We start from the raw sequence: 13,030 nt of genomic DNA on the forward strand, positions 1-13,030 counted from the left end.
TCCAGGGCGGAATTCCGGTGCCATGCGCAGGTAGGAAGTTTAGATAGCTTAGACATGCGCTGTAGTTGCGGCGGGTAGTTGCTACGCTCAGACAATAAACGTAGAGTTAATACCTTTATCAAATTAGAGGATAACTCTGCTATCAACAGAAATGACTAATTTTTTTAAAATCTCTGGAAGAAAACTTCCAATCTTATCAGTCATTTTCAAATAGACAACTTGAAACATGAAAAGTGTTCAATTTGTTATGACATTTACAGTATAGGAGCGCCGTGGCAATTACTGTAAATGTGGAAATGGTTATGTTGTTTTCTTTTAAAGATAACTTCATTCCTGGGAATTTCAATGCTGCAAGCCACAACGCAAGCGAGCATAAAAATAAACGATTAGTACACCAGGTCTAAGTATGCGGAATGCCTTCATATTAACCTAAAAAGAAACACAGTTTTGAAGAAAGTTCATTGCTTGTTTTCTACAACTGTTACAATGAAGACAAACCGCAGACGTTATCACGTATTTTACTTAATAGTTACACGAAGGTTTCCATGTTCACCAGTCGCGTTGCTATTAGGTCATCTATGAGATGATTGTCACATTAAAACATAATTTAAATCAAACGCGCTCCCGGTTGTTTGGTTGACTATCCCCAGTCCCTCGGTAACCAAACTCAACGTGTGTTACTTCAAGTGATTAATGTTAAAAATATTCTTTTGAATATAACTACTCATATTCAAAAAAATTTAATTTCGTCTGGCTCTACAAAATATCTTGAAGTACTTTAATCCAATCCATATCATGATGCAAGCATTTGCTCTAATTTTAGGCTTTAGTGGCACCGGGCGCGCAAAGCACTGACTTAAACAGTGCAAAATAGGAACGCTTAGGTGGCGCTAGGTGCGAGTGACTGCGATGTGGATTAGATAAAAAAAAAACACACGTTACAAGAAATTCCCAAAATTTACACAATTTTCTCTAGCAAAATAGAAAATTGTCCGGCTCGGTGATCGGTTCACGTGGGGTGAAACTGAAATGTAACGGCTTCGGTTTGGTGTATGTGTACGTTAAAAATGGCGAATTTCTTCCAAAATTACCTGGAAAAAAGGCAAATATATTCTGGACTAGAAGGTTTTTTCTCAAGAATTTTTGATGTTTTTTGGCTTTGTGCATCGTTGCAAAGGTATGTAAAGTTTATTGTTCGTAAGGGTCCCCCGGGGTGCGGAACTTCGGCCAAAATCCCTAGTGGTTTTTTCCTGTTCAGTATTCTCCAAGTTCTCGTTTCTTTGTGTTCGGTCTTGGTTTCTACTCTCCAGGTTTTTCCATATAGGGATTTTTATTTCGGTTAGGTTTAAAAAAAACAGTGACCTTGGATTGGTGCTAAACTTGTACTACTTATGCTAAACAACCTAGCTATGAAACCAAAAGAAATACAATTTGAAAATTTTCTAAGTTTGGTAAACCTTTCAGATAAAATAACAGCTATCTTTTCGGGTTCTCGTTAATGAAAGAATATCATATTTGCAATTGGCCATTTAGAATAGTTTAGACGATTTTCAACACTTTTGCAAGTATTTAATTTTGAAAATGTGATTTTCGTGTGTATGGTAGCTCAAAGTTGGGACATTTGGCATTTTAATTTTGAACCAAGAGTATGAAAAAGCTTAATATTTGGTATAGATTTGTGACGTTAAATTGTAAAGTTATAGGACGACGAAACCAGCTATGCTCTTAAATAGATTCTATCTAAAATATATTTTCTAGAAGCGTGTATTCGTTTTAACATCATATCTGTACTTCGACATGGTTTTTGTCTCATAATGCACCAAATTTGAGCTGCAGGAATTTTACAAAGATTAAGTCTTGAAATATTGAAATCGAACTAAAATGTGTTAAATGAATCCCAAGTTTTCTAAACTATCTAAATAATCCAATGTTCAATAATGGTAGCTAAGGTCATCTTGAAGCCGCGGTACAAATTTAGTCTTTGGGTTCGATTCCCAACACACTGTTGTTTCTTAATGTGATCTGAAATTGCCTTGAGGGAGAAGTGTTTTTATAGAAAGGGTTTCTATCTTATTCTTTGCAATAACATAAATGATGTCAACATAGGAAGTGTATTTAGAAGATGCATATTGATAATATATATAATAAATAAATTCTAGGGTATAATTTTGTTGACAAATGCGTATGTGGACACAAATTTCTTTGACATTATTTCACTCAAAAGACATCTATACTGAAAGATGGTCAAATACGAATGTTTTGACTTTTGATCCACTTATCTTCATTATTTCGTACCAAAAAATTCTCAATAGATATATCTTCACCAATTTTTCACCACGTCATTTTTTTGTAATGATATAAATAAATCTGCATGCAAACTAGTAATTTTTCTAAATATTAATAAAAAACATACATACACGCAAAATCTTCGTTAAATTTTTATTTTCTAAGAATGTACAGAATTGATTTTTAGTTGTCCTTCAATTTTCTAGATTATTTAAGGATAGATTCTTGAAAAGGCTGAGAACCCTTAATTTTGAGCTTAAGGGGTAGCTTTGGGTAGTTTCTACCAAAACGCTGGGAAATATTTGGTCCTTTCCAGCCAAAACAGTAGACAATCAACTATGGTTGTCAGCTGACAAATTCGTACTGATCTCACTGGTATGATGCATTACTAATCAATTCATAGTCACATAATGAGCTATGTCACCATTGTTTAATACTTCTTACACGTAATGATTGTAGACTATTATGCTAGCAAGACTTACAAGATCACAATTATAAGGTTTTTTTTCTTGTTAGAAAATCTAGATGCCACGGCCCTAACTTCCTCTTCCTTCGTCACTGCTTACTTTTTGCTACTTTTTAACCATCCAGATTGCTAAACAGTATTTTCTAAAAATTATTTCTATTGTGTCGTTCTTACATGCATTCTTTTAGCCACCTTGTGCAAAATTTCCCACCAGTTGAAAATGAGCAATAATCGGTGACCATTAAGCTTATTATAAATGGCCAAAATATTTTATTTACATTTACAAGTAGCTAAGTAAAGTACGATATCAGTTAGTAAAAATTAAGTACTCAAGCAATATATACACAGCGTTTATTTTGACCGTAATAATATGCACTAGCCAATCAATACCGGGCATGATAGTGTTTTGTTATGTCAATGAATTTCATGTCGGGCAATTTTCGTTCTCGTCCGGCAAGAAAGTGTCTCACCCCCAATGTTTGCTGTCCCGTACCGTACGCCCTAGTATATAGAACTATTATGACGTATATCCCATAGTCGTCGATCAGTCTCTCTTGCTTGCGCAAGATTCCCATCCATAGATACCACTGTGGATGAATAACTTCTGCCTCATGTGTTATATTTTGCATCCTTTGATTGGCAAATCTTGCCAATATGTGATGTGGAATGTCTCTTGTAAATACAGATCAATGCAAGAGGACCGGAATGTTTTGTTAGCAACAAACACATGCAACTCGTGCTGTGCTAACCTTAGTAGTTTAAAGTAAACGATGTCATTTGACAATTATTTAAAGTAATTAACAAGAATTAAGCTACTTGCAAATGTACTCATTATGTTAACCAAACATGCTTAACATTTTAGACTCAACATGTTGAGACCAATTGCAGGCTCTGTTGTGTGGTGTTGACAGGTGTTGAGCGTTGTTGACCGTTGTTGAGAGAAAATGTTGAGTGCGTTTACACGTAACTTTACTTGTTGCAAAAATTAAGGCATCCATGCACCAATATTAAGTATTCACGGGTAGGTACAACTTTTTGAAAACGTTAACGATTGACCATATGTTGAAGACGGATGAAACTCTTTGGACTATGTAGTCAAACCATGCATACTTACGTGTTCATTTAACATTTTTCATTGATTCATCTAACCTTCAAATTATCACTATCGGTATATATTTCGTGTGATAATCCACCCGGTTGCAACGAATTTTGCAGCCTTTTGCTACATATTGCTTTGCAATTTTTATTCATCGTTGCAACTTTTGAATATGGTCATGCATTCCCAGACACGGCAAAAATCTTGTCAATTGCTGCCTCACATGTTGTCCTGCTTGTGAAACATACGGTACACAATAGAACCACATTGTCGGAGTCATTCTTTAATGGTATATTTCCATTTGTTTTCACTCTCTTAGTTTGCTATCGTTTTAGGGACATCGCGAAAGGGGGTCGTGAGAGGATGTGACCCCCTTCCTCCCTGCCAAATGCACTGTTAAATGCACTTTTTTCTTTCACTATTGTTCTTACATGTTCTTGTTCAGGCCTTTCTTCCTTTTGTTACGAGTCTTGTTTTTGTTTAGTATAAGATTCCATGACAATTGACATGAAGTACTCTGACCAGTCGATGTCATTAATCCTGTGAATCCCTCATTATCATTCACTATATAAACAAATTTCTATTTTGATCGGTCAACTTGCTTGCAAAGAAATAAATGCTTACTAGTAACTCCTGGTATTCTGATATTCTGAAGAAATCAAATAATGGCAAGATTTGCCATAAATCCTAAAAACGATATGCAGAAGTTTTTGGACGAAAAGGATGCGGAAAACACAAAAAAGCAACGAAGCTGGATTTGAATGTATTTACAACATATCTAAGGGAGAGGTAATTGAATAAAACGTCTCAAAAAGACAAATAAGTTGAGGTCTTGAAGATTTCTTTACTAGCTATTTCAGTTAGTTAAAAGTGAATAGTAAAAGTAAATTGAATTCGGCTTTCGCATAAAGTCAATGCAGTATTATTTTGTCCAAAGTCAGTGTTATCCTCCTCAATTTTGCTTCGGCAGTAACATTGTCAAGACAACTATTGTTATGATGCTCACTGATGACATGACTTTAAGAGCAATGCAGAAATCGCTTTAATGAATATAAGTATCTTGAAATTGTGTGAAAAACGTATAGTCTTTTTATAAAAACGTTTGAAAATAAGTGAAAAAGGGTGAATTATAATCTTTGCATGAAAATGTGTGAAAATTCGTGAGTTATAGTCTTTGCTTGAAAATGAGTGAATTATAGTCTTTTGTGAAAATGTATGAAAATGCGTGAAGTATTGTCTTTTTGTAAAAATGTATGAAAATTCGTGAATTATAGTCTTTGGTGTAAAATTGCATGAAGTATAAGTCTTTGGCGTATAAATGCATAAAGTATAGTTTTGGTGTGGAAGTGCATGGACTATATAGTTTTTGGTGTGAAAATGTGCGAACTATAGTCTTTGGTGTGAAAATGAACTATAGTCTTTGATGTAAAAATGTGTGAACTATAGTCTTTGGTGTAAATATGTGTGTGAAAATGTGTATATGAATAGTGTGAAAATGTGAAATATGAAATAGTCTTTGTGAAAATGTGTGAAATGTAGTGTGAAAATTCGTGAACTATAGTCTTTGTTATGAAATTCATGACCAGTAGTCTTTGGTGTGAAAATTTGTGAACTATAGTCTTGGGTGTGAAAATGTGTAAACTATACTCTTTGGTGTGAAAATACATGAACTATAGTCTTTGGTTTGAAAATTTGTGAACTATAGTCTTTGGTGTAAAAATGTGTGAGCTAAAGTCTTTGGTGTGAAATTTCATGAACTATAGTCTTTGGTGTAAAAATGTGTGAAATATATAATCTTTGGTGTAAAATTTCATGAACTATAGTCTTTTGCTAGAAATTTCATGAACTATAGTCTTGGGTGTGAAAATGTGTAAACTATACTCTTTGGTGTGAAAATACATGAACTATAGTCTTTGGTTTGAAAATTTGTGAACTATAGTCTTTGGTGTAAAAATGTGTGAGCTAAAGTCTTTGGTGTAAAAATGTGTGAAATATATAATCTTTGGTGTAAAATTTCATGAACTATAGTCTTTTGCTAGAAAATTCGTGGACTATAGTCTTTTATGTGAAAATGTGTGAATTATAGTCTTTGGTGTGAATATGTTTGAACTATAGTCTTTGATGTAGAAATGTGTGAACTATAGTCTTTGGTGTGAAATTTCATGAAATATTGTCTTTTGCTTGAAAATTCATGAAATATTGTCTTTTGCGTGAAAATTCATGAACTATAGTATTTGGTGTAAAAATTCATGAACTATAGTCTTTGGTGTAAAAATTCATGAACTATAGTCTGTGTTGTGAAAATGTGTGAACTATAGTCTTAGGTGTAAAATTTTATACACTATAGTCTTTATCGTGAAAATGTGTGAACTATAGGCTTTGGTGTAAAAATGCGTGAATTATAGTCTTTGTGTGAAAATGTATGAAAATGCTTGAATTATAGTCTTTTTCAACAACAATGCGTGAAATACCATAAAAATTCTTGCTTGATTCATTGCTGTATTTATGCAAGAATCAACATTTACAGAAATTAAAATATGATGTTGAAGAAACACTATTCCGTAGCTAAGTTTCCACTTCTCATAACACCTGACGTTATTTTAATGACGGATATTCTAGCGTGTCTGCATCAATCAACAATGTTTCAGGAAAATCCCCCAAATTGAGCAAAAATTTCATTTCATACTCTGTTAAGCATTGGAACTTTAATATAATCCTTCAGCATGGCTGCTAAGATGAAATAAGATGTGAGAGGAGACGAGACAAGACTAAATAAATCGTTATGTTTTGAAGACTATAGTAACAACATTTTATTGAGGATCAAATGCATCATTGTTAGATCAAAGGTATTTCCAATAATTCCAGCATCATTTTTTCTCTTACTCCCACATACGTAATTTCCACAAATGAATGATAAATTTAAAATACACTTTAAAAGTTATTTTTCGTCTTCCTCTTTGTTGAAAAGCACGTTGTTCTTTTACTAAACACAGAGAAGACTTAGTAGAAATAGTTTTAAATCACGTCGCTTGATTGTTGGAGACGTCGCTTTTGAAGTCCTGAAACAAAAACGTTTTAAGAACTATTATTCAAGCAATAAAAGTTGCAAATATTCAAAAATGAATTGTATTGTAATCCTTGTTATGTCCAACCTCGTTCCCATTCCCTCATGAGATCCTCTTTTTTAAAACCAAGAATCCGATCCCGTCCAGTAAGATCGCTTTCACGTAGTTCATGAATGGGTTGCAAAAACGATCGTACTCTGTCCATTCTTTTCATATCTCTTTCGGAGATGCGAAACAGTTTCTTCGCGTGCTCTGGATAGGGTGGGAGTTTCACTCTTGGCATGGACACGATTTGTTGCATGGAAAAAGCTATGGAGAGGAAATTTACTTTAACGCTTGACAAATTTTAATGAGATAAGTGAGAAAGGAAATTTATCACTTTATTATTTAAATCAAGTGAGAAGTTAATTAGAGTTTGACTAGCGAGAGGAACATTTGATTCTTAAAAGCCGACACATGAAAACACAACTATAACCCAATAAGAATGATAAAAAACAAAGTATTAAAAGAAGACAAAGCTATTTCGAAAGCTAATGCAAAAACACGTACCCATCAACGTCCGATACACACTGTCGTCAGGATCACGATACTTTACACATACGCATTCCGGCTGATGGCGAAGATCAAGCAAATCCTTTGACAACAAGTCCGTTCCTGGCATTGGACTTTTTTGAGACACAAAATGGTCGTGTACAGTGTGCTCCCTGCTCTGTCGTTGCCAGTCGGACCACAGTTTGTCGACAAAACCGTGATGCAAAAAAAACTCCGGAGCAGCTGCAGAGTTATCCGTACACATAAGTCCACCAATGACACAATGTACAGCATCATGGAATTCCCGGTGGAGGAAATACTCAAAGTCTTCAAACTTACTTGCATTTGAAAACTCGAGTATTGCCTGCATAACGGCTACACAATCAGGATAACGACCGTTGAAGTTTCGTGTCAAGCAACCGCCTCCAGCACTTTCAATGACTGACCAAACCTTTAAGATTACAGTATTTATAAAAAAAAGTTCTCTGGTAGTTGATGAACATTGAATACTGCATTACTATGACCTTTACTTAACTTGGGGTCAAAATCAAAATAGATTACATCAGAACATTGTGGAAGAACAAAGACAATTCTAAAAATGAGATAGTCTTCCAATTTCAAAAAATATACAAACTGCCATGAGTACCTCAGCTCTAAATGGACCATCACGAACACAACCTGAAGAACCAGTGCCATTTCCACCAAGTCCATGCTCAGCAGTGTTCCACACATCGCTGGACAAAGCATCATTAGCCTCTTCAGCCGACTCCCAATATGGCACAGTTACACTGCAGTCAATCTCGCGCAGCATGTTTTCGTATTGTAAAATGAACCAACGATGCCATGGTAAAAAGAATGTTTGTTGGTGTATGCCCGTGCGAAAAAGTGTTTTGTGTGTTGTCAGCAATGCCTCGTAGCGTTCAATGAAATGATCATGTGTCGAAGCTGTTTTTATGACTTGAATGTATCTCTTTCTTTCTTCTTCACTCATTTCGGTGAACGGTTTGCGAATTCGACAACAGTCTACAAGTTTACCGTGCACACATTTACAGCGTCTTTTACATTGATCATAAACGATTTTTCCAGACTTACAGTTCAATGGAATTTCTGAAAATACAGAATGATATTGGATGCATTCTGAATGATTCAATATTGTATACATGGACAAAAATTGAAAAAAAATGTCAGAAGTTCTGATTGATAAACAAATGTCATCGTTCAATATTTTTTGGAGGGCTTTCTGACAATGTTTAAAAAAAGTGCATGAAACATATTTAATAGCAAAACATAGTATATAATAGAAAACATAATCCAAAAACATGATGTTATAAACTCAAGATTCGAGTTATGTTAACAAGAGACAAATATAAAATCATCATTTCGTCAAACTTATTTTTTTCAAAATCTTTATTAAACTTTCTCTAAATTGTTGATTGGAAAAGGATTACGTATTGGATGGAGAAGCATATTTCAAAACAGATGTTCGTCTTGTAAACTCAAAATCGAGATTTACTGCATGTGTGCCTATTTGTATGATTCAAATGAAAATCCAGCGCTATTAAGTCTGTACACAATCCTTTCCAATATAGTTCAGCACTATAAAAATTTTGTCTCTTTACCTGTTCCTAACAAAGATCCAATTCTTTTAAAAGTGTTACGTAGCTCACTAGGCAATCTTAATGTTTGAAATTGAGCCGGAATTTTACGCAGTTTGATAAAAATGAGCTCCACATTCAATTGATGCAAAATGTTTTTCCAGCGTCTTTTCTCTTCAACATCAGGCACGCGTTCAGAGAAAATAGCAATTATTTTCATGGCATTTGATCGAGCATTTCTGTCCGAGTTGAAGATCACGTTTTCTACGACATAATTGAGTCCATCGCTTAACAAGGTCTTTAATCCTTCTCTGTATCTAAAAGATTAGTTTGCGTAAGAAGTCCTGCTCATCAAATCTTGATTCCTACACTGTAGATTTCACCCACTAGATTCAGAATTAAATGTGTTTGTACAGTCAACTTTTAGCAGATTCAGGATTGCAGAAAATAATGCTTGGATGCGATTTAAATTTCAAACAGATCCCAAATTCTTATATATGCAAAATTTCAAATTATGAATCAACTCTTCCGTAAATAAAGCTTCTAGCCAGTAGCTATAATCTACGCAGCTTAACTGCATGGGGAAACAAATGGCTATTGAAGGTTTCCCTTGGCTTGAAGAAACACAAAGTGAAAGCGGCTATTCTTGGCTCTACCACTGAATTTACCTGATTTTATCGATGCGTTTCAAAGCACACTCTTTGTTTATCGATTCCTTGAAATCAAATTCCAAAGTAACTTTCGATGAAACAGACACAGCAGCAACTCGTACCCTGTTGGGAAAGATTGGCAAGTAGCCCAAAAGCTCCTTGATGATACGTTTGCGAAAGTCAAAGCTTTGCCGTCCTTTCTTCGAGTATTCATCAACAAGAATAGCAAAATCTACTTTTGAAGGATCTGTAAAGAAAAATATTTTTTCTTCTCATGCAATAAACATAGCTACACATCTTTTTTATGGACATCGCTCCATACACTTTTCACAAAGATTCTACGACAAGTGTACCTTGAACTTCTTTTTGTCTCAGATTGCGCGATTTGCTGATCTTTGCTTCATGCATGTAATTGCGGCGGAATGTGTCTTCATTTGTTTCAGGTGTCTCCATTTTTTTATAATCATCGTATTCATTCGAAGAGAAACCAATAGCTTTGAAATTTTCTGAGGAAAGTAAAAAGCAGAAAGTGTTGCAAATTACAAGCGCTAAAATCTTTCGGTCATTTTAGTTTCACAAACAGTTTTTTGAAGCAATAAAATATACCAAATCACCAAAAAAGGATCCTTGCAAAAACTAAATAAGTGACAAAACCATAGAGTTTATTTTAATGCAAATTGAACGAATGACATTTATCACTGATAACTGTTATAACTGACTGTTCTTTGATGTCAGTATCCGAAGAATTAATCAAGTCTTTCGAAGCAGCTGTGTACATATTTGCGATTTGCAACAAACTTTGCATGCAATATATACAGAAATAACCCAAATGGCCAAAACAACTTTTCGCTTGAGTTTAAAACTAGAGATGAAAAATCATAGTGGATACAAATACAAGGGCTTGATATCAAGGATTATTTTGTACGCGTAATCCTTATTGTTCTATTTTTGTAAATGATTAAATGAAGCGCGCACGATTTTTGAGAATGGCAGAACGACAAAGTCCCCCTTTTACAAACAAACCAAATTTAACATTAAATTTTATTTCAAGACAGTTACCGATTTTTTCTTTGTGATGAGCATAAAAATTACTATTTTATCTACGATAGAAACGCGTTCGCCATGCCGAACGGATTTTCACTTCTAAAATGTTGAACCGAATGAGCTTTTCCAATAGAGTACATAGATTAAAGAAACATTGCTAAGACAACTTAAATCTCACCAAATAAAATATGGCTTTTTCGAACATGCGTTGAAGGAAGTAGAAGCGCAAGCAACAAGGATATAATAACAAAAAAAACTTTATGAGAGTATCAATGTCCTTCCTACAAATTAAATACCAAACTCTTCGAGAAGCCACATTCACGTAGTGACTGAGCCTGCAACACTTTCTTCTCCTTACACTTGTCTAATCAATATCATAAATTGATATCAACAACTAATCATCACAAAAAGCATGATTGGTTGGAAACTGAGTAGATCAGGATCATACTCATACTTAATAATATAACCCATTAGCTTTCCCCCCTAGTACCAATCCCCCTCTTCCCTTGCATCCAATACACTCATTATTTAGCGTAGAGACGCCTTCTACAATAAAACTTCAATATTTTGTCGCAGTGTCTAAGAGAACCTCTTTCCTTCGATTTGGTAATAATTAATATGTACGTAAAACACAATGAATTCAACAAATGCTATAGCTATCGATAAGGTTAACAAAGAAATAAGATCGTGCTGTTCGCGTCCCTATTATCATATATGTTAAACTATTTCCCACTATATAACTATTTTCCACTATTTTCCACTAAAGAACTGCAGCAAAGCTACACTGATAACATTCATTCTCATACATATTTGATTTGTACCTTCGACATTTCCTTCAACATTAAAGAACAAGTTGCATAACAGAAGAAACTTAACAACAAGGAACTGTGAAACTAACGCCATGATCAAGCATCAAACATCAAGCACTTAGTTTGAAATACGTTTTCATACTGTCGCAAGCTTGACACATTTATGCTAATAGGAAGCCTGCTCTATTGTCCATCTTTCAAACCAATCATTGTGGATAAAGTATAATCATGCAGACAAGCTGCACACCAGCTGTTTTTGGACTTATCTACATTCTTTTCCTGAGAATAGCACTGCAACAGACATAGGCGTGAAGATTGAAAAGTTGGGCAAATTTTAAGCGTTTGTCGGACGAAAATATAGCAGCACCTTCATTGTGAGTGGTAGAAAATATTTACTGCCTCGCCAGAAATGATAGCTCTCGACACCTATGGCAACAGACAAACACAACTTAAGCAATTAGAGCTCGATAACCCGAACTCTTAAAGAAAATAGAAAATTGTTTCTGTTAGCAAGGTGTTGCTACTTTGTAAATTTGGTCGATACTACAGCATTTGCAAGCCATAAAAAAGCAATATACTAATGTCATGAAATACTTTAAAAGATCCGTTCGTTATATAAGTAGAGGAAAGGAACTCGATAACTATAAAAGAGGCAAAATGTTTACAGCGAATTTTTGTAACCAGAGATGACCAAATTTGGCTGCCAGCAAAACGTATACAAGGCAAGTCATCTGTGTACTTCATATAAAATTAGATCTTGTTGTTTAAGCTATTAAGGTTTACCCTTTAGCGTTTCGAGATTAAAGTTCGACAGTTAAAACCTCTTCCGGTATATCTCTTGTGGTCAAAAGAATTTGCTAGCAGTAAAAAGATTATCTCTATATTATACAATATACGTCATGTGGTCACTATAGATTAATGGCGGTGTTTTAACTCACCATGGATACAAAATACTTGCTTCATTTCAACAGTTCAACATTAAATGGTAAATTTACCGATTCATTGACAAGAATTTTTTTTACCTTTATGAAATTGGAGGACAAACAAATCTTCTGGTTTTTATGAAACATCTCGACAGTCCCAGTATTTCTTTTTCGAAGCTAAACGTCCAAAGAAAAAAGCTTTTTCTTCTTCATCTTGTGAACACAGAATTCGAATTCGTTTTCCCATGATATATATCCTGACGTCTGTTTGAAGAAGAATTTTCTCACAAAAGAATCAAAATCACTAAAAGAAAGAAATTTTTATGGAAAATATAATGCATTTAAAAATATATCAAGTTAAAATCAAACGATTCAATGACAGAAAATTGCGTCCGCTGTCAATTTTTCGTTACATTCAATTATTAGTTCAACATTTAACAGTGCGTTCTTTATAAGAACAACCATCAGTTATAAGGATCGCTTATCGTTCATAATCGTTAGAAGAAAAAAATCACGGCTGGACGCTAAACTACAGCTGAAGGCTGTGCTACCTCAAGGATAATTT

At 34.4% G+C, this 13,030-nt stretch overlaps 1 protein-coding gene across 1 annotated transcript; it reads right to left on the reverse strand.

Moving 5' to 3' along the window:
- Window positions 1–6,633: 6,633 nt before the first annotated feature.
- LOC124446883 lies at window positions 6,634–11,688 on the reverse strand. Its single transcript, XM_046997765.1, has 8 exons — window positions 11,555–11,688; window positions 10,043–10,195; window positions 9,708–9,936; window positions 9,064–9,356; window positions 8,091–8,551; window positions 7,463–7,895; window positions 7,001–7,222; window positions 6,634–6,907 (listed from the first exon to the last, which is right to left on the reverse strand). Exons 1-8 carry the CDS (start codon window positions 11,634–11,636, stop codon window positions 6,864–6,866), a joined length of 1,917 nt encoding a protein of 638 aa, XP_046853721.1. The 5' UTR covers window positions 11,637–11,688; the 3' UTR covers window positions 6,634–6,863.
- Between the last annotated feature and the right edge of the window lie 1,342 nt (window positions 11,689–13,030).

The sequence above is a fragment of the Xenia sp. Carnegie-2017 genome, unplaced genomic scaffold (genome assembly GCF_021976095.1).
Source record: "Xenia sp. Carnegie-2017 unplaced genomic scaffold, XeniaSp_v1 HiC_scaffold_22, whole genome shotgun sequence".
NCBI lineage: Eukaryota > Metazoa > Cnidaria > Anthozoa > Malacalcyonacea > Xeniidae > Xenia > Xenia sp. Carnegie-2017.